This window comes from Tenrec ecaudatus, chromosome 8 (assembly GCF_050624435.1).
Source record: "Tenrec ecaudatus isolate mTenEca1 chromosome 8, mTenEca1.hap1, whole genome shotgun sequence".
NCBI lineage: Eukaryota > Metazoa > Chordata > Mammalia > Afrosoricida > Tenrecidae > Tenrec > Tenrec ecaudatus.
This window is the reverse complement of record NC_134537.1, coordinates 150368822-150393047: the sequence shown is the minus strand read 5'-3', so window position 1 is coordinate 150393047 and position 24226 is coordinate 150368822. Positions and strand designations below refer to the sequence as shown.

The following is a 24226-nucleotide window of genomic DNA, read 5'->3' as shown; positions in this document are numbered from 1 at the left end:
GATACTATGTATCACTGAACAATAATGATGAAACAGAGATGCATGGGTGGACCTGGAGGACAATATGCTGAGTGAAATTAGCCAGGCACAAGAGGACACATATTGTATGACACCACTGTCATAAAGGGAAAAAACAAGATGAAGATAACAGACTGTGGTGGTTACCAAGGCAGGCGGTGGTTCAGGAAAGGTGTGAGAGGGAAGATACAGCTGTAGGTGAGAGGGTTGACAGGTGCTCACCTGGGTGGAGGGGGAGAGCGTAAGCCCCCAGGCAGGAGGCTAGAAATCAAAGGAGGAGGACAGTAAGCTATTGTGAGCTTCAGTAAATCATGTAAACTATTGAATAATGCAAAATTGATTATCTGAAACGTAACCCCCCACCTAGTTCACAATAAACATCATGAATAAATTAATTTAAATATGTGTGGTAAATCTGCACATTAATGTCTCTGGCTAGAATCTCAGTTGATGTATAAATGAGGAAGAGTTTGTGTGGAGGGCTTTTTGTTTTGTTTTTCTTCTCAACTTCCTATTGGGAATGGCTGGAAGGTTCACAGGGCAAATCTGTTTTACCTTCCACAACTCATACACATTTGGTTTTATACCATTGACTCAATTTCCCACAATGCACGATCACTGACCTCACTTCGTCCTTGTGCTTTCTGTTTCCATCCCTCCTTCATGCTGAGCACTTCTGAACTTTCTCCTTGAGCCAATGCTGCTATTTTGATCTCAGATGGCTGGAACGTCAGCCACCTTTTTTTTTTTGTTGTTTAGACATAGTTAGATATGAGCAGAGGAGAAGTGGGTTCAGCCACAGGCTAAGACATGTGGAGATCTCCAAGTGACCAGGAAACAGAGATAAGACAAGGATCTTCCTCTGGAGTTGATCACAGAGAGACCTTTCTGGAGCAAGTACCCAAAATTCTGGCTCCTAGCCTCCTAAAAGATAAGAAAATGAATGTCTGTTTGTTAAGGTCAATCCCGTGGTATTCCTGTTAGAGCAGAACTACATAACTAAAATGCGGAAGCAGTTTGGAAATTGGGCTATGGATGGAGGCCGGAAGACTTTGAACATGTTGTCACGGAGACCAGTCCTTGAAGAAGGACATCATGCTTGGTAAAGTAGGGGGGCAGTCGGCTGTCAAAAGATATAGCATCTGGGGTCTTAAAGGCTTGAAGGTAAACAAGTGGCCATCTAGCTCAGAAGCAACGGAGCCCACATGGAGGAAGCACACCAGCCTGTGTGATCGCGAGGTATTGAAGGGATGAGTTATCAGGCATCAAAGAACAAAAAAACATATCATTGTGAATGAGTGGGGACCCAAAGCCCATCTGTAGGCAACTGGACATCCTCTTACAGAAAGGTCACAGGGAGGAAACAAGCCAGTCAGGGTGCAGGGTAGCAATGATGAAACATACAACTTTCCTTTAGTTCCTAAATATTTCCTCTCCCCCCACTATCATGATCCCAATTCTACCTTACAAATCCAGCTAGATGAGAAGATGTACATTGGTACAGATAGGAGCTGGAAACCCAGGGAATCCAGGACACATGATCCCTTTAGGACCAGTGGTGAGAGTGGTGATACTGGGAGGGTCGAGGGAGGGTGGGGTGGAAAGAGGGAACTGATTACAAAGATCTGCATATAACCTCTTCCCTGGGGAACAGACAACAGAAAAGTGGGTAAAGGGAACCACCGGACAGTGTAAGATATGACAAAATAATAATGTATAAATTATCAAGGGTTCATGAGGGAGGGGGAAAATGAGGAGCTGATGCCAGGGGCTTAAGTGGAGAGCAAATGTTTTGAGAATGATGAGGGTAACAAATGTACAAAAGTGCTTTACATAATTGATGTATGTATGGATTGTGATAAGAGTTGTATGAGCCCCCAATAAAATGATAAGAAAAAAAGTAGCGGGGCAGTAGAAAAAAGAAGACCTTCAACAAGATGATTGACATGGTGGTTGAAACGATGGACTCAAACCTAAGAACAATTGTGCAGATGGCACAGGACCAGGCAGTGATTCACTCTACTGTACACAGAATAGCTATTTACATAATGACACCCAACAGCAACCACAGTAGTAAAAGCCTAGATTGCCTTGAAGAGACTGTTGGCAGAATGATGGATGTCAAAATCAATTCTGGGCTCAGAAGGGTGTAAGTAGAGCTATCGTGTTCTCTGTTGTCTTAGGGAATACAGATAGCACCAGCAACATTCTGTTGCTAAAAATGTGGATGTGACATGTGTTGAAGTCTTAAAAAAATTGATGAATTGTTCTTTGGGTCATAAAGAAAGGGTGATGCTTTTATGGAGTGGCAAAGAACTTGAATGAATTATGTCCGAAGATTTGGTGAAAAGTGAAACTTGTAAGAGATGAACGTGGATCATCTGGCTGATGAGACTTATATGGAAGATCTTAAAGGGGATGCATGTTTTCTCCTTGCCACTTATAGTAAAATATAGGGGAAAGATATGAACTTAAAAAAATAATTGTACAAAATGAAAACAGAACTTAAAGATTTGGAAAATTCTTCTTCCAACCAAGAGAAAGCACTGGACTCCATGGTTTCCTAGGAGAATTCTATCAAGTATTCACTGAAGAGCTCTCACCAATTCTACACAAACTATTCCAGACTATAGAAAAGGACGGCAAACTCCCAAACTCATTCTATGAAGTGAGGATAGCCCATATAACAAAACCAGGGAGAGACCCCACAAAGACAGAATACTATAGATGACTATTCCTCATGAATATAGATAAAAAATTGACCAATAGAATCCAACAACACATCAAAAGAGTAATTCATCATGACCAGGTGGGATTCACACCAAGTATATGAGGATGTTCAACATTAGAAAAAATAATGTATACATCACATAAACAACACAAGGAATAAGAACCACATGATCATAGCAACAGATTCAAAAAGATATTTGATAATATCTGACACCCATTTCTGATTAAAAAAAACACTCAACAAAATAGGAATAGAAGGGAAATTCCCCAATAGAGGACATCTATGAAAATCCAATGGCCAACCTCACACTCAATGAACAAAAACTGAAAACATTTTCCTCTGAGATCATGATGCCCTCTATAACGACTCTTCCTCAACACATTAGAAATTCTAGGTAGAACCACCAGACAACAAAGAGAAATCAAAGAAATACAATGGGGCAAAGAAGATGTGAAGCTCTTGCTATTTGCAGATGATATGATTCTATAGAGAGAGAACCACAGGGCTCCACAAAAACAATGTTAGAAATAATTGAGGAATTCGATAAAGTAGCAGGATACAAGATTAACAAGCAGAAATCAATTGCATGCCTATATACCAGTGAAGAAAGCTCTGAAAAAAGACATCATGAAAAAAAATAGTATTTACAAAGGTCACACAAAATATGAAATACATTAGAATAAATCTAACCAAAGAAATAAAAACTTGTACAAAGAAACTACAGAGAAAAAAAAAAGAAACTACAGAGAATTATTACCAGAAATCAAAAGAGAACTACACAAATGGAATAATATCTCGTGTTCATGGATAGGAAGACTCAATATTGTGAACCTATTGATACAACCTAAAGCAATCTACAAATACAATGCTACTCTAATCTAAACCCCAACTTCAGACTTTAAAGACATGGAAATACTAATTCTAACTTCATCTGGAGAGGAAAGAGACCCAGGATAAGCAAAGAACTCACAAAGAAGACAAAGTAGGAGATTTTACACAACCCCACCTAAAAACCCACTACACAACCACAGTAGTCAAAACAGCCTGGTAGTGGTACAATGACAGATGCATAAGCCAACATAATAAAATATAAAACCGAAAAATAAAAACATCCACCTACAGGAAACTGATTTTCAACAGAGGACCAAAAAACTTCCAGTGGCAAAGGGATACCCTCTTCAACACACGATGCTGGAAAAATTGGACCTCCATATGCAGAAGAATGGAACAGGGCCCATGCCTCGCCCCATGTACAAAAACAAACTCATGATGGATTAGAGACCTGAATATAAACCCCAGAGCTATAAGGATCGTCAATGAGAAAATTGGGAGAAACTTAAGGGCCCTATTGCAGGGCATGCACACACTACCAAATATCATAAAAGAAGCATCCACAAGGGAAGACGAAATAGAGGACTGGGACCAAAGAAAAATAAAACACTTATGCACATCAAGAGAGTAGAATGAGAGTATACTGATTGGGGGGGAAATCTTTAGCAATGACACAAAAAACAAGGGAGTAATTGCTAAAGGCTATGGAGTTGTCCAACATTTTCATAAGAAAAAAATCTATGCAATTAAAGAGTGAGCAAAAGACATGAATAGACAATTTGCCAGGATTCAAATGGTTCATAAACACATGAGGAAGTGCTCACGATCACTACCTATCCAAGAGATGCAAATCAAAACAAGATGATGTATCACCCTACACTAGAGGTTCTCAACCTGTGGGTCTCGACCCCTTTGGGGGGGGTGAATGACCTTTTCACAGGGGTCACCTAATACATCCTGCCATTCAGATATTTACATTATGATTAATAAGAGTAGCAAAATTACAGTTATGAACTAGGAACAAAAATAATTTATGGTCGGGGGTCACCACAACATGAGGAACTGTATTAGAGGGTCGTGGCATGAGGAAGGTTGAGAACCACAGCACTACACCTACGATAGCTGAAATCAAAAACAGAAAACAACAAATGCTGGAGAGAGCGAGGCTTTGCTTCTCTGGCTTCTTCCAACTGTTCCTGGAGCCGTTCCGTGGCTGGCCCTTTTCCTTTCTGGGAGGACAGTAAAGGGAGCTCCTTTGGTCTGTTCCCTGCCTTTGTAACTCCAAGAGGTAGACGGTGTTTTATCCTGTTGTTCTTCCCCTGCCCCTGAAGTCTAACTTGACGTGTTTTCTGCTGTGGGAACTGGTTACGTCGACCGGTGACAGGCTAAATCTTGTTAACAGAAGATTGTGTTGCCGTGCCCTTGATGAACATTATGGGATATGTGTCCTTAGTTTGTATAACGGAATTTTCCAAAGCTTTCAATTATGCTTTCAATTTGCATGATTATTCTTTAAGTCCATCTCTTTCCTCTCTCATTTTACTATAAGTGGCGAGAAGGAACCATACACCCCCTTTGAATATTCCATAAAAATCTCATCAACCTGATATCCACATTCATCACTTGCAAATTTTATTTTCACTAAACTTTTGACCACAATGAAGTTCATGGTCACTGCATTAAGAAAAGCATCACCCCCCTCAAAAAAAATCACCCTTCCTCTACTGCCAAAAACATGCTCATCAATTTCTTTTAAAATCTTACCAGAAGCACCCGCAACACGCACATTCTGTAGCTGGTACCATCTGTATTCTCTAAGACAACAGAGAACTTCTTTATAGCTCTACTCACTTCCTGCTTAACCCTCACCAGAATAGCCTTTGACATCCATCCATAAGTCTACCAACAGTCGCTTCACGGCAATCTAAACTTTTACTATTAGGTACCTTCACAAAGAAATACTGCGTGGTTTACAACCAGGAAAGGTGCGCATCAGTTTTGTATCTTCTCACCATACTTATTCAATTTGCATGCTGAGCAAATCATCAGAGAAGCTGGTTTATAAGAACAAGAATGCGGCGTCAGGGTTGGGGTAAGGCTTATTAACAACCTGCTGTCTGCAGATAAAGCTGCTTGCTGAAAGCAAAGAGAACTTGAGACACTTGCTGATGAAGATTAAGGACTTTAGCCTTCACTGTGGATTACAATTCAATGTCAAGAAAACCAGCAGGGAGGGAGCACTAGAACTCATTTGAAATGTGATTTAATCGTTAAAAAAAAAGAGAGAAAGGAGAAAATGTTCTAAAATTGATTGTGTTAACGATTGTATAATTCTCGATATGCTTGAACAATTGAAATGTATGATATGTGGATTATCTGCCAATAAAACTGTCTAAAACAAAAACCAAAAATCTCAAATGGGACCAATAGGGAACATCATGACAAATGGAGAAACGTTTGAAGCTGTCAAGGATTTTGTCTTGGTTGGATCCACAATCAATGCTCATGGAAGCAGCAGTCAAGAGATCAAAGAATGTATTGCCTTAGGTAAATCTGCTGCAGGAGACCTCTTTAGAGCATCGAAAAGCCAGGATGTTACATTGAGGACTAGGGTGCGCCTGGCATAAGCCATGGTATTTTCCACCCCTTCATAGAGACGCTGAATAAAAAGACCAAAGAAGGATCCATGTATTTGAACTACGGTGCTGGAGAAGAAATTGAAAGTATCATGAACTGCTGAAAGGACAAACACATCTGTCTGGAATGAAGTGCTGCCAGAGTGCTCCTTAGGGACAAGGATGGCGAGACTTTTTCTCAGAAACACTGGATGTGTTGTCAGGAGAGACAGTCCCTGGAGATGAACAATCTGCTTGGTAGCGTGCAGGGGCAGTGAGGAAGAGGAAGTGGGTTCAAGCACAGGAACAATGGTGAGGATGCTGCGGGTCCATGTAGTCTTTCGATCTGTGGAGCATAGGATTTTCATGGGTTGGAACCGACTCGTTAGCGCCTAATAAAAACAACCTTAACACTCTTCCATCCATAACTCAATCCCAAATGGCTTCCACATTGCAGACACCTGTTAGAGCAGTGTGCCCGCGCCCAGCAGCAGATTCTGGCTTCCTGATGCCGTGCTGCTGGAAAACAGAAGTGGGCGACTTTAACACACAAATTTATTTGATAACATTTTAGGAGACTAAATTCAGGGTGCCAACTATGAGTTCAAATAAACTCCAAGGCAGTGAGAGGTTTTCATTTCTTTATTCTTATGGGGGGGGCAGGGGGATGAGTTGGGCTCTAGGGAAGGCTTTCTCTCTCAGTTGACTCTGGAAGCAGGTTTTTGTCTCTTTTTTGTTTCTCTTTCTGGATAATCTTCATGTGTATATGTATATCTTCCCCAGTCTGCCTTATTACCTTGTGTTTAATCACTTTGTGTGGCAGTTACATAATCTATCAACTTGAGGAAGGTGGGGAGTCTAGCCTGTCAATCAGGTCACAGTTTGGTGACCTCATTTGGAGGCACGATGGAGATAAATAGCTCACTGGAGGCCAGACACACTCTCTCTGCTACACATTCATGTTGATAAGCTACATGGAGCTACACTGATGGAGCCAGAACCCTGGAGCTGGTAGATCCACATGGAGACCCTCAGCAGCACTGAGATGCTTCCACCACCACTGGATCCACAAGACTTTCCACCCACTGGCCTGTAATCTTCCTGCATTTGGCATCATTGCATGTGTTGCATGAGTCTGAAGAGGAATGTATTGAATGGCATTGGACATATGGGCTAATATCGGACTTACAGATTTGATCTGGACTGGGCTGGGATATTTTCTCATTATACAATTACTCTTTATATAAAGCTCTTTCTTATACACATATGAGTGTCTATGAGTTTGTTTCCCTAGTCAACTCGGACTAACACACTTTATACTTCAAAAGAGATTGATTTATGATACTCTTAAATGGATTCTGTCTCATTAATTTAACAAACACAATTCACTTCCCATAAGAGTGTAACCACAGGCGATTGACAGTAAAACCAAACCCACTGCTATTGAGTTGATTCCTATGTAAAGTTTCAACGGCAGTCAATCTTTATAGGAGCAAATAGTCTCATCTTCCTCCCATCAAGCTGTTGGTGGTTTGCACCCCCTGTCCTTTCAGTTAGTAGTCTAAAACTTCATCATAGGCATGGAGGTTCAAATTTACAACACCTACTTTTGGGGGGATGGGGGTGGTAGTTACATAATGTCATGTCAACTTGAGGCTATTAAGAGCAAAGGGGTGGAGTCTAGCCTGTCAATCAGGTCACAACCTGATACTTCTTTGTGGGCATGGCCTAATCTGAGGATTCTGGGCACTTCCTCTCTTTTTCTCCTGGGAGGCAGGCCACACTCCTCTCTCTGCTTACAACTCCCTGTTGACAAGCCACATGGAGCCACACTGATGGCAAACAGAGCCCTGAAGATGCTTCCACCACCACTGGATCCACAAGACTTCACCCCCCAGCTTGTGATCTTCCTGAATTAAGCATCATTGCATGTGCTGTGTGAGTCTAAAGAGGAATTCATGGACTAGTATGACATTTGGGCTAATATTGGACTTATGGTCTTGATTGCTGGACTGGGGTAGGATGTTTTCTCAATATACAATTACTCTTTGATATAAAGCTCTCTCTTACACATATGAGTGTCTCTCGCTTGGTTTCTCTTGTCAACCCAGAATAACACAGTGGGGGTGGGCACAGGTCAATCTATCAAAAGCAGACAAGTCCGGAAACTTTCTCTAGACCTCAAAGCTTATGCAGAAGTAGAATCTGCAGCGAGGTCTTTACCATCACTCCACAAAAGCCATGCTTACGGCCATCAAGTCAATGCTGACTCACAGTGACCCTAGAACAGGGCAGAACTGTCCCTGCAGGTTTCCGAAACTGTAACTGTTTATGAGTTAGAGAGCCTCATCTTTCTCCCAAGGAGCAGCTGACAAATTCCAAACTACTGACTTTGCAGTTAACAGACCAGTTCATTACACCATCAGGGATCCTTATCCCTCCATATGATAATAGAATTAAAGATAATGGATTTCCCCCCAGAAACTTTTTGATGCCCCTCTTAAGTCTTGACTCCAAGAGCGGCATGTGGTCCTTTCTCCCTTATTTCCCAGGACACTTTGCAAACATCCTGTAAAGTTGTGCAACCGCACAAGTCCTGGTGTGTGGATTCCAGTCTCCTGCTGGACGGAGCAGCCACACTGTAATGCTGCTACAGCCAGGGGCCAGCAGATGGCAGTATCTGTTAGGCCTCAGTCTCTTGTCTTAAACATAAGCCTAAGAGATATCCCCTTAGGAAGACTTCAGGGAAAGAAGTCACCCATCTCTCCTTCTCCTCTGTCCCCTCCCCTTGTCCCACCCAACACACCAGGCACAGGGGCAAGCAGAGCCCAGCGACCTGAGGTTGGAGCTGTAGCCCCATTCCAGCATGGATGCCAGAGCAGTTGCTCAGGGTAACCTGGGGTGGGGCAGTCATGTGTTGAGCATGGGAAATTCCTGAGAGAGAGAGAGAGAGAGAGAGAGAGAGAGAGAGAGAGAGAGAGAGAGAGAGAGAGAGAGAGAGAGAGAGAGAGAGAGAGAGAGAGAGAGAGAGAGAGAGAGAGAGCGCTCTGAGTATTATGCCTAGAGGACTGACAACAAGCCCTGCAGGAGTCATCCCATACCCAATGCCCAGGGCTGCCCCACTCACAGATCTTTCTTGAGAGACATTTGGGGGCACATCTCTGGTTTCAAAGAAAATCAGCATTACCAGATACAATGTTGGCATCGATGTCTCCCCTCTCTCAACTCCTTTACCCCAGTGCCTTCCCTCCTCACCTCTAACTTTAACTTTCTCCCCAGCTCAGTTTTTAAAAAAAGCCAAAACCCGTGGTAAGCCCAGACTACCACCAGGCCCCTGTCTGGGTTCCTGGCGGTGACCTGGGCTGTACTAATCCTCACACCCTCCACCTTGTGCCGGCGGAGTCTGGATGGGCATTTGATTATACTGTGTGGACTCTAACACTAGCAAAGAGCAAGGGGCTTGCAGGCCAGGAGTAGAGCCAAGATCTGAATTCAGCTTTCTTGACTGCCAGGAGCATCAACTGAACAGATCAAGGGACAACCGTTACATGATCTAAAAGTGTGCGTGGCTGTAGGAACCTGGAACCTGGTGGATCGGGAGAGACCCATGTGGATAAGGCAGAGGCTGGCCTTTCACCTGGGTCCCCTGAGCATAGAGCTGAGACAAGGTGTTCTGTGCTCAGCGGAGGACAAAAGCACAAGAGAGGAACCACAACTCTGAGGCGACTCTAAAGATTCATCAGACGTTGCTGGCCATGTCTCCATGATGGGGACTTGGCTTCCAATCTGTATGTTAGGCCTGGTCGAGTGGCTCAGCTCCAAGTCCCTCAGAGTCCTCTTGACATCTGTTACGGATTGAATTGGGTCTCCCCTCCCCCCAACCCCAAATATGTTGTGTAAATCCTAACCTCTATGTTTATGGTGGTAAGTCTACATGAGCATGGGTTGTCTGCCTCTTGAGGAGGCAGGATTCGTGAAGGGTGTGTCTTAAGTCTACCCCTTATCAGATGTAAAAGAGACTAAACAAGCAAGCAGAAGAGCAGCCATGGAGTAAGATGCATGCCAAGGAATGGAGACATCCAAGGCACCAGGAAGAGGAAGCAGAAGAGATGAGGGCCATCCTTCAGACCTGACAGAGAAAACTTTCCCCTGGAGCAGCCTAGGCTGAGACTTTGGCCACCCACCTCCCAAAGTACAGAAACGATACAGCTGTTTCTTAAGAGACATCTGCATCGTGTGGCATTTCTGCTCCAGCGGCGCTAGATACCTAAGGCAGAGAGTGTGGTACCACAGGCTAATGCTCTGACAAGTACACAGTACCTACGGCATGGAAGCAGAGGGAGCAAGGGGCAGAGCGGAAGCTGGGGGGGGGGTGGGGGCTGCAAGTTCTCCACCCAGAAACCCGAGGGCGAGGCCAACACCCACCCACGGGCTGGAGGGTGGGTGTTGGTGGTCCCCAACAACGGAGGATTTTCCACACCCTGAGAGCTAGTGGGTGTTGTTTTTTGCTGGATGTGGGGCTTGCTTGGCACTTGCTGTTCCTTCTGTCCTTCCAGTTTCTCTCATTTATAATGAAAGGTCTTTGTCGTGCATTTTGTACTGTACTTTGCAAAAAAATGATAACTTATGTTTTTGATTTCACAGGTTCACAGATGAAGAAGTGGGCCCAAGGATTGAAGCCTCTCTTGTATTCGACTTAGATAATCCAGAAAAATGAAAGTGAGGTTGTCTTGTGGTGATGTTTTTTGGAGAGGGGATGTGACGGAGTGGATGTTACGGTTTGAACTTTGCCCGCAAAAATATGTGTTGTAAATCCTAACATCTATGCCTTGAGAAGCATGGGAATTCCAGAACACATGATTGTGCTCATGTAGGACTTGTACATTGATTAAGAGGCAGCTATGCAAACAGAGCAAGGGGGTGCTGCATGGTTTAAAATCAGGAAAGGTGTGGGCCAGGGTTGCATCCTCTCATCATAATTACTCAATCTGCATTCTGAGCAAAGCACCTGAGAAGCTGAACTATATGAGGAAGAACTCAGCATTCGGATTGGAGGAAGGTTTATTAACAACCTGTGCTATGTTGAAGGATGACACAACCTTGCTTGCTGAAGGTGAGGAGGACCTGAGGCATTTGCTGATGAAGATCAAGGATTGCAGCCTTCAGTGTGGATCACGTACAGCTCAATGTAAGGAAGCCCCAAATCCTCCCCACTGGACCAACAGGTAACCTGATAAGTGGAGGAAAGGTTGAACCCTGTCCACAATCAACACTCCTGGAAGCAGCAGGCAAGAGACCGAATGATGCGTTTCACTGGGTAAATCTGCACAAGACCTCTTTAGCATGTTGAAAGCAAGGATGTTTCTTTGAGGACTATGATATGCTTGGCCCAAGCCCTGGTATTTTCAGTCGCCTCATCCGGATGTGAAAGTTGGGCAATGAATAAGGAAGACCAAAGAAGAGTGGATGCATTTGAATTGTGGTGCAGAAGAATCCTGAAAGTATCACGGACTGTTGAAAGGACAAAATGATTTGTTTTGAAAGACGTATGGCCAGGGTGTTCCCTAAGAGACCAGGCTGGGGCGATTTCATCTTGTGTGTTTTAGACATGTTGCCAGGAGAGAACAGTCCCTGCAGAAGGGCATCACACTTGGTCAAGCAACAGAGAGGAAGACAAGCGCAAGTGTCTGGATGTGAAAGGGGACACTTGTGTGAGCTTAACTGTCTACAGCTGACATCGCCCAGATGTCAGCGCCCGAGGGTCCCTCCAACATGATTCTGTTTGGCAGAATCCAAGACTAACGTCCTACAAGGAACCAACCCAGTGTTCCATGTTTCCCGCACTTGAACTCCCCACTGGAAAAGTGGGCAATGTTGGCTCTCCTAGGTGCAGGAATAAGGACTTCCTCTCACTTGGCACTGGCTGGGGAAGGGAGCCCATCTCTGCAGGTGATCAAGCAGTCTGGGCATTCAATTGATAATGGTTTGTGGCGATATAATGTGGATCAGAATAGAGTTGTTTTTTTTTAAAAAAAAAAAAACCAGAAAACTCAGGGTTATGCATTGGGCTGCCATCTGAAGGGTCAGCAGACACGGGGGAAAGACACGGCTTTCCACTCCCATCCGTGGTTACCATCTTGGAAACTCACGGGGGCAGTTCCACTCTTCCCCATAGGGTCACTGTGAATGGGCAGTGAGTATGAATGTTTACAAAAATCGATTGTGTTGGGAAGTAGATTGCCAGACTTTTATTCTAAAGCACCTCTGGCAGGACTCAAACCTCCAGCCTTTGTGTTAGCCAAACACATTGGCCGCTTGCAGTATCCTGGGACATCGCAGCCTGATAAATAACTGTTTATGATTCAGACATGTCACAGGTTATTTAGGGAAGTTGCCCTAAGTAACCTAACAGCTCTTAAAGCCTTGGAATCTCTGACTGAGAAAGCACCCAGATGCTGCATGCGTTGGAGGCGGAGCAAAACGAAAGGCTTCCCTAGGGGTCACCTCTCTTCACCCCAGACAAGAAACAGCTCCTCCAACCCTGCTGGAGGCCCCTCTTTGGTACCAATACCACCTTCTCTCCTGGAGGAGGCAGCTGGAGTTCGGAGGTCCAGGGGTGTAGAAGGTAATCAGTCCCCTCCTATCTGCGTCTCATCCATAGTTTTCCAGGGACTGCCCTGGGAACACAGTGGAAGCATTTCCCTTCAAAGTGCCCCTGGCAGCTCCAAGCTCACAGCTCCAAGAGCATGCTTTGTGAGCTCCCCTGCAGACACAAAAGAGCTAGGCAAAGGTATTGGTGCATCCAACCTCAGCTACCCTGGATGCTGGAGAAGATGTCAAATCTCTTTGTGACTCAACTTTCTTGTCAATGCAATGGGGATAACATCAGCCTCCCTGGGAGAATAGAGCAGCTGTGAGGATGAAATGCCGTGGGATACATAAAGCAGTGGGCATGTTGCAGGGTCGGGCTTACAGTGGGGTTTCCCGTCACTCCTGCAGGGGAAGGGAGGGGCGCTCCTCCTCCCCTGCTAGGCTTGGCCTCAATCAAGTCTCCCTCTGTACCTAGCCCTGGTTTTCCATCATTTCCCTTTTTTTGAAAATCACCGGATAGAGTATTACAGATTTATCTGCTTATTGTCTCTTTTGCCCATACTAAAGCTCCACGTGCTTGTGCTTTTATTGTTGACTTTATAATATGCAGGGGGATAGATGGCGTTGAGTATTGGAGAGAAGATATGGGCCGACAAAGGAAAACAGGAATAAATCACGGCTCTCGCTTTACGCACGAACGCGAAGATCCAGAACCGCTGGTCCAGGCTGGCGGAGGCGGGAGGGGGGCTGCCTTCTCGCCTAGAACCTCCCATGCTACCCTCGGGCCTTTTTTCTCGGTCCGCTTTGTTGGCCCTGGAATCCTACACCAGAACACACACCCCTTCCTCTCCCCATAAGTCCTCTAGGAGGACGGTGGCCCATCAGTTCGCTTGGGACGAAGCAGCCGGTGCACGGTGCACTAGAACCGCAGCAGATGACCCATGGCTCCAGCCGCCAAGGCCTCTTCCGTCCGGTCTGTCCGGGCGCAGAGCACAGAGCCACAGACCGGATAACTGTGGACGCTGGTCACCGCTCAGAGGGATCTTGGCATCCCAAACCAGTCTAGCCCTGGAGTCCAGGTAACAAATGCAATTTTATAGAGAAAGGAGAGGCAAACCTGCTTCCAGCGATCTTTCGGCCCCAGACTCGCGTAATAGCCTAACTAATGGTCTGTCCTTGCCGTTCCTACTCCCAGCGTCGAACTGAGCTGACACCCGTCGACAGCCTCCCTTCTCCGCGAACCCTCTGGAGACCTGGCCTCTGGGACCTGCCCAGACTCTTTGCAGACCCAAGCGCCCGCTGCCCGGCCTAGTGCAGGGGGTGCCCCGCGTCCCCGCTCCGGCCCCGCAAAGTACTGGCGGCCGGGGAGAGAAGCTCGCGGGCGCCATCCTGGTGCGCCTTGCTGCCCGCCCGCCCTCCGGCTTCAGGCCCGCGTTGAACATACCAGTGGACCGTCTCTGATAGCCAGTCCGGCAGCCGAAACGCGGCCGCCTAACAGGGCCAGAGGAAGGTGGCCCCTGTGATGTCGGAGAGGCATTCCCGCGGGGCTTCGCCATGGTGATGCCTGCTCACAGCTTGGGCTCCGCCAAAGGGCCCGTTCCGCGCTCCCATAGTTCCTTTCCGACGGCGGGACCGCGCCTTGGACGCCTCTTGGCGACTGCGCTAGCCTGCTTTTCCGCCCAGGCGGGTCCCCTGCCCCGGCCACGCGCCGAGCCGTGGGAGATGGAGACCGGCTGATGGAGGACGCGCCCGGGCCGTTCCTGCGCGCCCTCTCGGTCTCTCTCTAGGGTCGTTCGCCGCGGGGTTGCGGGGTCTCCGGGCAGGGCGAACCCCTCCGTGGCCCTACCTCCGTGGTGAGGGGCAAGGGGGCCGGCGATGCTCCGCAGGGGAGTGGGGACGCAGCTGTGCGAGCGAGTGCGAAGCCCCTGGGCAAGAGGGAAGGCTGGGGCCCTGAGTGCGGGCGCGGCCCGGTGGGTGGGGACCGATGGTTCCCGGGGAGGGGGGAAGAAGAGGGGGCAGGGGAGACGGCGGGAGCCCCGGGGCCGGCGGGCCACACTTCCTAGCGCAAGGGGTGGGGGAGGTCGGGGGGAGCGCTGCGCCCCGGGAGGCGGCTCCTGCCCGGGACTCCACGTTAGACTGGAACGCGGAGCGCGTCGCTGTCCCGGGTGTTCGGCAGAGGGCGCTGCTCGGGGCATCGGGCGGGGGTGGAGAGGGAGGGAGGGCGCGGGGATAGGGGGGGCCGTGGCTTGCTGCGCACACTTCCCCCATTATTAAACACTATGTTCAAAAGGCGCCGGGGGACTTCCCGAAGCCACGGAGCGCGCGCCGCCAGCCCGCCCGGCCCACGGAACCCATGGACCTGAGCGCCGCCGCCGCGCTGTGCCTCTGGCTGCTGAGCGCCTGCCGCCCCCGCGACGGGCTCGAGGCGGCGGCCGTGCTGCGGGCGGCGGGGGCAGGGCCGGCCGGGGGCTCGGGGAGCGGCGGCGGGCGGAACCTCCCCCCGGCTGCGGGCCTCTCCGCGGCCCCGGCCGCCTCGGCTCTCGGGGCCCGCGCCGCGCGCCGCGTCGCGGGCTCCAGCTTCCGGAACGGCTCGGTGGTGCCTCACCAGTTCATGATGTCGTTGTACCGCAGCCTGTCCGGGAGGGCTCCCGCCGGCACAGCGGCCACTTCGACCTCAGGCTCCGGGCGGCACGGCCACGCGGACACAATCACAGGCTTCGCAGATCAAGCCGCTCAAGGTACTCACACACCTCTCCCACGCGCGCCCATCCCGTCCTGTCCCCCGCGGAGGCCGCCGCCGGAACCGTGTCGCGCGCACCTTTACATTTGGGGCCCCGCACGCCCCAGCCGCAGGTGTTAGAACTTCGTCGAGCTCGCTGCACCTGGACTGTGGCGCGAACCGGGGCCGCTGGTGGGGAGCGAGGGTGGGGCGGCCCGGCCCCTCCTCAGAGATTCTCTTCGTGGAGAAGGGTCAGGAGGTTTCTTGGAGCCCCATCCTTCGGAGAAGAACATGGGGCAGGAGCTAGGACCGCCGGGCTCGGCCCAAGAGGGACTTCGCAGCGAGGGTGGCAGCGGCTGCTTCATTGCACCATTAGCTGAAGCTCCCAGGGGCCACCGAAATTGGGGGAGCCCAGGGCAGGGCGCAGGCGACAGATTGAAATAGCCGGCCTCGGAAAGGCTGGTGTCTTCATCAGGTGTGAGGCGGTGTTTTCCACGGGCTCTTTCTGGGTGGCAGTGGCTTGGATGTGTGTGATGTAGGTATAGGTGCCCGGTGTCTCGGGCTGGGCCCTCTGGAGGGCCAGGGTTTGAGGTCTGCCTGTTTGGCTGAGGGAGGGCACCCAATTCAGGAATGCTTCTCTGGAAACACACACATGCCGCCTCACTCCACCCTGGGCTTTGCAGAGGTAGGGCGTGAGTGAGGCAGAGTGGTAGTGGTGGTGTGTCATATGGATTTTATTAATCTCCCTTGAAGTCTTTAAAGCAGACAGATAGGGAAATTTTAACTAATTTCAGGCGGAAATTCAAGCAATTTCGACCTTAATTTTATCCAGCCCGAAATGCAGCATTGAAAGGGAGAACCAGGCTGGAAAGGTAGGCGCGGTTGGTCTCCAGGCAGCCCCTGCCTGTGCGGAGGGCAGCATACCTTTTCCCCTAACCTGTGGGAGCAGGCAGAGGCTGTGAAGCACCAAATCCCCGCCCAGCCCCCTCCTACAGGGTGGGTGCTTTGGGGTATAACCCCAGGACCAATTGACTCTGAGGTTTGGGGGAACTAGTTAGCATTCTCCACAGGGCTGGAATGGGTGCTGGAGCCCGAGTCTTGGTCCTCATTGCAGCGTTGGCCAGGGGCTTGCAGGAGCGGGTGGGCGGGCTGTTCAGGGTCTAAGTGCGCAGAGGCGCCAGCTGTGCTTTCTCAGGGGGAGCAAGGCCAGCACCTCAGCCTGCATTAGATTCCAGGACTTCCCCTGGGGAGCTCAGTGAGGCCCCCTTTTCCCTCCCGGAGAATGCAGTGGTGGGGAGCTTGAGGCTAGGGGTGGCGGAGGGGCAGCAGGAGAAGCTGGGAGAGCACACACAAACTTATTCTGGGGCCAAAAGGGGTGATTGGGGTGGGGCACTTGCCCTGCACCTCCTTCTCCACCCAGAGCTTCCTCGCCCAGCTGCACGACTTGGAGTGGGTTGTTCGATGTCCCAGGGAGACACCAAGGGCGGCAGAGTCCTTGGCCTCCAGACAGCCAGGGCCTGGGGTCCATGGTTAGTGAGCGAATCTCTGATGGGCCGCGGGGAGTCTCCACAGTCTCTGAGTTTGGGCGCAAAACAAAACCATATGACCCTCTTCAAAGAGAGCTCCTTATCTGCTGTTGTGGGAATTTTTACAATTTTCCCAGTCCCCCTGCACTCCCCCCTCCCCAAAGGCCGCTGCCGCCAAACAAACAAACAAACAAACAAACAAACAAAAAACCCCAGGAAAACCCCAGATGAATCACTGTGGAGGGACAGGTGGGACCTGGACACTAGCCCTCACCGAGACGCTGCTGCCCTCCCTTCAGTAGAAAGGCGGACCGGCTGCCTCACCTACTTCTGAGGTTCCTGGTGCTCCTTTGCCTACTTGTCCCCTCAATTCGTGGGGTACAGGGAAGAGCCGGGCCTAGAGCTCCCCAGCTAGTGGAGCTCATTTGCTCTGAGACCTGGGGCAGAGTGTGGCCCTGAGCTGGGTCCCGTTCTTCTGAGGCTGGATTGGAGGGTCTCTGCAGTCCTGGCTGACAGTGTTTCCCATCGGAGCCACTAGCTTCTTCCTTGGAGAAGCGATCTAGCAGAAGAAAGCGTTTTCGGCCAACAAGGATTTTCTGTTTTCCTCTGGGGGCCATCATGTTCCCGTACAGCTCCGTGACTTGAGCCAACAGCCAAACTGGTCCAGGCCTTGGAGAGGACTCCAGAGTTCTGGTGTGGCCACCGGCCGGGAATCTGGCCTCTGACCTCGCCCACACCAGGCAGCGGGAGGGGGGGGCAGGGGAGAGGGGGGTACTGTGGTCTTAAGTTGGGGTCCCGAGTGCGACCATGTGGGAGACATTGGTGTCCCTGAGTGGTTGAGGAGGTACGCCTGAGGCGAATGGAAAAGTTCCTTCTTTTTCCTTTGGGCCCCACTGTCCGCGTTAGATCTGGGGCCCCGACCCAAGAATCAGCGCGGACAGTTCCAAGCCTCCTGACTTCAGCTGGCACGGTGGCTGGCGATTTGCAATGCGGAGGGTGGCGGGGAGTGCCTGCTCCGCTCTCACCGAATTCTTCCCTTTTCCTGCCTCTGCCTGTCCTCGCAGACGACTCGGCGGCGGCGGCGGAGAGTGGTCAGAGGTTCCTGTTCGATGTGTCTAGCCTGCCCGACGCCGACGAGGTGGTGGGCGCCGAGCTGCGAGTGCTGCGCCGCGCGCCCCTGGAGCTGGGTCCGGACATAGCATCTCCGCCGCCGCTGTTCCTGCTCTCCACGTGTCCGGGCGCTGCGCGCGCCCCGCGCCTGCTGCACTCGCGAGCCGCCGAGCCCCTGGCCGCCGCGCGCTGGGAAGTGTTCGACGTGGCGGACGCCGTGCGGCACCACCGCCGAGGGCCGCGCGCAGGCTCGGCCTTCTGCCTGCAGCTGCGCGCCGTGGCCGGGCCCGCGCGGAACCCGCTGGCCCCGCGGCTGCTGGGCGTGGGCTCGTGGGGCGCGGGCGGCGCGGCGGCAGAAGAGCGCGCGCTGCTCGTCGTTTCTTCCCGAGCGCAGAGGAAGGAAAGCTTGTTCCGGGAGATCCGCGCCCAGGCCCTGGCGCTCGGGGCGGTGCTGGCTGCAGAGCCGCCGCCCGAGCCGGGACCCGGTTCCCGGGCGCCGAAAGCGGTTCCCAGCGGCCGGCGGCGGCGACGGACCGCGGTGGCTGGGGCTCGGACCGCGCCCGGCGGCGGGGGTGCGGGCTCGGGCTCGGGCCGGGGCCACGGGCGCAGGGGCCGGAGCCGCTGCAGCCGCAAGCCGCTGCACGTGGACTTCAAGGAGCTGGGCTGGGACGACTGGATCATCGCGCCCCTGGACTACGAGGCGTACCACTGCGAGGGCATTTGCGACTTCCCGCTGCGCTCGCACCTGGAGCCCACCAACCACGCCATCATTCAGACGCTGCTGAACTCCATGGCGCCGGACGCAGCGCCGGCCTCCTGCTGCGTGCCCGCGCGCCTCAGCCCCATCAGCATCCTCTACATCGACGCCGCCAACAACGTGGTCTACAAGCAGTATGAAGACATGGTGGTGGAGGCCTGCGGCTGCAGGTAGCGTGCGGGCCGGGCCGGGAGAGAGCAGCCGCGTCGCCGCCCGCGGAGGAGCCCTCGCGGAAGAGCAGCTGTACGCCGAGCCGAGCCCAGCCCGGGCACTGAGTGTGGGTGCGCGTCGGTCTTTGGTCCGCGTCTGCCCGGAGGAGAAAGCACGCGCACACTTGTTCACAATGACCTTGGACTGCTTCCGAAGCCCCCGGGGAAGCGGTGACCCCAGGCCACCAAATGTCACAGCCTTGTGTATTTTGCAAATAGTTCAAAGATTGCTGCCCCTTGCCCCTTTGAAGGGGGGAGAAGGGCGCTTGAGATGATGCGACACTAACAAGCGCTAAATCCGATAGAAACAGGCTAGAGAACTGGGTGAACGAGAGGGAAGTAAGTCTTGTTGCCTCATCCCTACTTGGGCCCCCGTAGGGTGCAGGGCACGCCCTTGCCCTTCTGGGCTGGTGTTTCCAGTGCCAGTACCCTGGGCCCCCACAGAAGGGCTCTAAGACCTTTGGGGTGGGACGGGGCATTTACCCTAGGAAGGAACACCTCTAAACGGTATCTCTTTGTTTCTTTAACTTTTAAACTGTACCGTGCGCCCCTTCCTCAGCTTTGAAAGGAAACATTTGTCCGAAGGAATTTATGGGGAGCTTCCCAGATCGCGGCGAAGGTTGGCGTCCCTTTTTTGTTTTGTTTTTAAAATCAATTCCAATTGGGAATGACCTGGAAAGTGGAACGAATAGAAAGAATCTTTGTCTTGCTTTGGGGAATAGAATAAGGCAGAGGTCTGAGACTGCTGCATGGAATCTGGGGTGGAATTGGGGTGGAGGGGGATGGGTGGGCTAGGGTTGGAGGATTCAGAAGCCCTTGCTCTGGGGCTGAGGTGGTAGCAGAGCTTTGGAGGTGGAGGGGGTGTGTGTGTGTGGCTGAGATGCAAGCCGGGAAAGGGCACTCAGCTACTGCTTTTCCTATAGACTTGCCAGGAAGTGTTCTCAAGAAGTTGGCAGAGAGGCATACACAGGGCTTGAAGGAGGCTGGGAGCCATCCTGCCGCCTGCCTTTGAAGAGGACTCAGACTGTCAGCCTGAGGGCTTCCAAAAACCTAACCCAACCCAACTGTCAAATCCATTCTGACTCACAGTGACCCTGCAGGTCAGAGTAGAACTGCTCCATGGGATGTCCCGGGCTGTAATCCTGGTGGAAACGGAAGGGCACGGCTTTCTAGAAAGCACTGCTGGCAGGTTCTGTCGGCCTTGGTTCCCGGCCAAGTACTTTAACCGCTGTGCCATCAGGGCACCCCTTCAGGGAGGCTTAGTGCCCTCCAAATGCCCCCCTCCGCGGGACCACATGGGCTTGAGCGTACACAGGCTTTTACACGCTTTCACTGTGAGATGTTGCGGTTGGTTTTTGGCAGTGTGATGGTAAGGGGAAGTGAAGCCACACAAAAGTGCTTTTGTCAGACTGAAACTCAGCATAACCTCTGTCAGCCATTCGGAGTTGTAGGAAAGTCTGCTCCCTCCCTGGCTGCCCCCCCCCGCCCCCCTACCTCTAGAGCAGCTGGGCACAGGGCGCTTGGCCTCTGCCTCCTTTGGACCAGGCTCCTGGCCCTGATGTGGGGGGACCCAGGGTGGAAGCCCATTGATCTTTCCTTGTATTTTACCCTCCCCCCCACCTCCAAAGTCATATGGGAGGCAGCTTCCTCTCCAGCACGCCAGTCCCCATCCCATTTGTCTCACTGTTTTATTTGCGGGCCCCCCCCCACCCCCACCCCCAGTCCTTCATGGCTTTGTGTAAATGGTTGGGAGAAGGAAGTTCTACCTGCTGTTACTCTCAGGGCACCTTTAGAAACCCCACCCTTCTCCGGGGACTCTGGTTTAAGGCAGGGCTGCTCCTTCTCTCTGGGGCCCAGGAATCCCAGTGGCTGGCAGAGTGGTTACAGGTTAGGCTGCTAACAGCACAATCAGAAGTTCAAACCCACTAGCTGCTCCTCAGAAGAAAAAGTGCTTCCTACTCCCATAAAGATACGAGGCAGCGCAACTTGTGGCACTGAGCTGTCTTGGAGGGAAGGTCCCGAACATCTTAGACCCTTTTTTTTCCTGCTTAGACTCATAAGAAAGAGAACAATTACAACCTTCCACGTCAACAATTTATTTAAGGGCTCCACCTGAGTCCTTTTTATCCTGTCCCCCAAAGGGACAAAACACATTTAATATTATTTTTTCAGTTAAACTTCCTGCTGCATAAAATGTGAACGTATAGGCCATGATCAGCCAAACATAACCAAAAGCACAAGTCTCTTTTCAGGTTAAGAATGAACGACCCGCGTGAGGGGGGGGGGAGGGGGCGCGGAGAATCCCCACATGGCGACTGTGGCATCATTCCAACCAGTTCTATTGACTGGGCCCAAGGTGGCCCAATGGGTCCAGCATATTTCATTGATTTTGTTGCCAGAGAAGGCTGACTCTCCTCCTCCCAATGGCGATTTTTAAAACCTTATGTGGAGATGGTGCTGCTACCTGTCATCGTGGGAAGAAAATAACACCGAGGTGTTAACAATGCCAGCTTTGAAAGTTTTAGGAAGGGCCTTTCTTAATTAAAAGCTGCAGTTAAGAATCATTTGGGAGCAATTCTAGAATGCTTAATATAGGCGGAGAAGAGCAAACCAGTTTGTGTAGGGAACTAGGAAAGCAAGCTTTGGGGAGGAGATGCCTTGATGTAGCCTGAGCTCGTTCATGGCAGGGAATAAAAAACAGCCCCCTTTCCCAATTCCCCCATGACATTTTCAAACAGGACTTGCATTGAGCAAGACAGGTCTCTCCCAGCATCCTGAGTCCAAACTCCCCCAGCGGTGGAGCTGTGTGTTGTCTTCATAATGTGGCAGCCCCTTCCCATGGCCCCTGGTGTCCTCAGTGTCTTCCGGTGACTGAGTCAAAGGCCTGCCTCTCGGATTTCCTGTGGAGCTGTAGGGTAGGGTACAAGGTACCACCTGGCCTGCCTCCCACTCTGCCCGGCGGTGTCCACGCTGGCATTGCACAGTTACAGCTAGGTGCACAAGACGAAGTGCTTCACATTGTAAAAATGACAGCCAAGCGCCCTCACGTGGGACATAGACTGGGTTTGCTGCTGAGATCTGGTTAAGTGAGCAGGAGCCTGCCACACCCTTTGGCAGTTGTCTGCATTGTCTGTCTGCCAGCAGTGGAAGGCAGGGGTCAGGGTCAACTAGCAGAAGCCAAACTCCTCTGCTCCAGTTGGCCAGGGCCATCAGGGGTCTCTCCAGGCCCCAGCAATGGGAAAAGCCAGCCGCCGAAAGTGTACCAGGATGTGAACGAAGGCAGGCCCCCATCTGGAGCTACCAAAGTCTCCCCACTTATTTTTGTAAATCAGATTTTCCATTTTGCCCGGGAGAATTATGCAGTATTCGTTGAGATCATTTGAACCACCTTAAGTGCTGCTAGAGAGGAGGGCTGGGCATTCCTGCTTGGGGAAGGGCCTGGGCAGGCCATCTGGGACCAGGGCAGGGGGAGTGCTTGAAACCAGCCTTGCTGTGAACAGAGACCCCTCGACTGGCAGGTGGGTGGCTCTGCCGGTGAGCAAATGCTAGGCTCTTGGAATTCTGGCTTCTCAAGCTGCTGTGTTCTGTCCTCTGGAGAGAGTGGCAGGCTTTGTTGTGTTCGCTTGGGGAGGTGTTCATTCAACTGCCAAATGTCTACCTCCGCCTCACCTGGTTTTTCTGGCATTTTATTATCCAGGTGGCGTGGGAAGGATACTCATCAAACTGCAGGGTAGGAACATCTCCCAGACAGCAAGCACAGTGCCGGCAAGGACAGGAGCACTGCTGCCCGGCCTGAAGAGCCGGACAGCTCCGTGGACGTAACAAGGTTATGACGCACAGTCTACACAGCATTTGTCCTGTTATGCTCTTAGCGATTTCCTTCCAACGCATGGCCAAAAAGGACTAGGGATTGTAGACGGCTTTCCCCCTAAATGCAGGCAGAGAAACGGAATTCTTTCCAGGAGCAGCTGGTGAACCGAAAAAAGCATCCATCTCTTCCTCTGCCTGAACCTGGCCTCCAGAAAAAGCAGTGAGAGGAAAGGAAAACACTACAGCTATCTAGGACCTTGGTTCTTATGAGCGGTTAAACCCCCCCCCCCCCCAGGCCCACACCAAGGCTCTTGCAGTGACCGTGCGCCTGGGGCCAGAGGCCTCCAGCAGGACTCCCAGCTCTGGAAAGCCAAGGTCTGTCCAAGGGGACTTGGTGCAGAGAAAGGCAGCAGGATTTGGATTGGGAAGGGAGGAGAGGGAGGTCAGGATTGAATCTAGCAGTTACACATCTGGGGCGGGAGGTGGGGGCTGGTGTCTCCTGGTACTGGGGTTGTCGCAGCTCAGTGGGGGCTTCCGCATGTCCACTCAGGGGTGAGCTGGCCCACTTCATGGCGTGGCTTGGAGCCACCTGGAGGGAGACTACTATGGTGTCTGGAGTCTAGTAGGTGTTACCTGCGAGGTCTGAGTAGCAAGCCATGCTCAGGCCCCTTTTTGCCTTAGGCTTCTGCCTCTGTAAATCAGAATTCTGCCCTGTGCTAAGATTGTACATGCCCACAACGTCTACCCAGATAGTTTAAAGGCAGAACAGATGTAACGGCATATCCTGAACCCAGTCCTGTCTCCTCATGGTTTTTGTAGCTCCCCTCTCTCTGTCTCTGTCTCTCTCTCTCTCTCTCCCTGTGTGCATGTGTGTTACCGTTATCCATGTAGCCTCTATTGAAGCTTCCTGGATGTTGCTTTGATTCACACCTGGGGTAAGGCAGGTGCAGGGCTGGGCAGGTCCTCAGGGTAGGGCTCAGCTCACCCACGCCCAGCCCTTTCTTGTATGCTGTGGTTTACTTTGCTGGAGCCCAGGGGGCCAGAGCTCCATCCAGTCCGTTTACTGTGGCCCAGTGCTGGCGAACCAAGGCTGGAGACCTAGGGAGGAGACAAGGCATGGTCTTACTGGAAGACCAGGCAGCGTCCTGGGTCACTCCAGTGCCCTGGCTGAGTCAGGAGAGCTTGTCCTAGCGTGGACTGCTCCCTGGCTTCCCCACCAGGTCCCTCCCTATGTCTGGCCCGGGGAGGGATCCCAAGGCAAGCACCATGGGACAGGAGCACTTTCCATTCTCTCCTCTTTTATGAGTTG

At 51.3% G+C, this 24226-nt stretch overlaps 2 protein-coding genes across 2 annotated transcripts in view; one reads left to right on the top strand and one right to left on the bottom strand.

The window, feature by feature from the left end:
- The window catches only part of HS1BP3 (HCLS1 binding protein 3), a 76157-nt gene extending 61457 nt beyond the window's left edge, over positions 1–14700 (bottom strand). Inside the window, exon 1 of the mRNA XM_075557064.1 lies at positions 14231–14700. The gene's annotated coding sequence lies outside the window, so the exon portion shown is untranslated. The remainder of the gene's footprint in view (positions 1–14230) is intronic.
- Positions 14701–15056: 356 nt separating this feature from the next.
- GDF7 (growth differentiation factor 7) lies at positions 15057–19861 on the top strand. Its single transcript, XM_075555815.1, has 2 exons — positions 15057–15524; positions 18096–19861. The coding sequence occupies exons 1-2, from the start codon at positions 15140–15142 to the stop codon at positions 19070–19072; spliced, it is 1362 nt and encodes a 453-aa protein (XP_075411930.1). The 5' UTR covers positions 15057–15139; the 3' UTR covers positions 19073–19861.
- The last annotated feature ends 4365 nt before the right edge of the window (positions 19862–24226 follow it).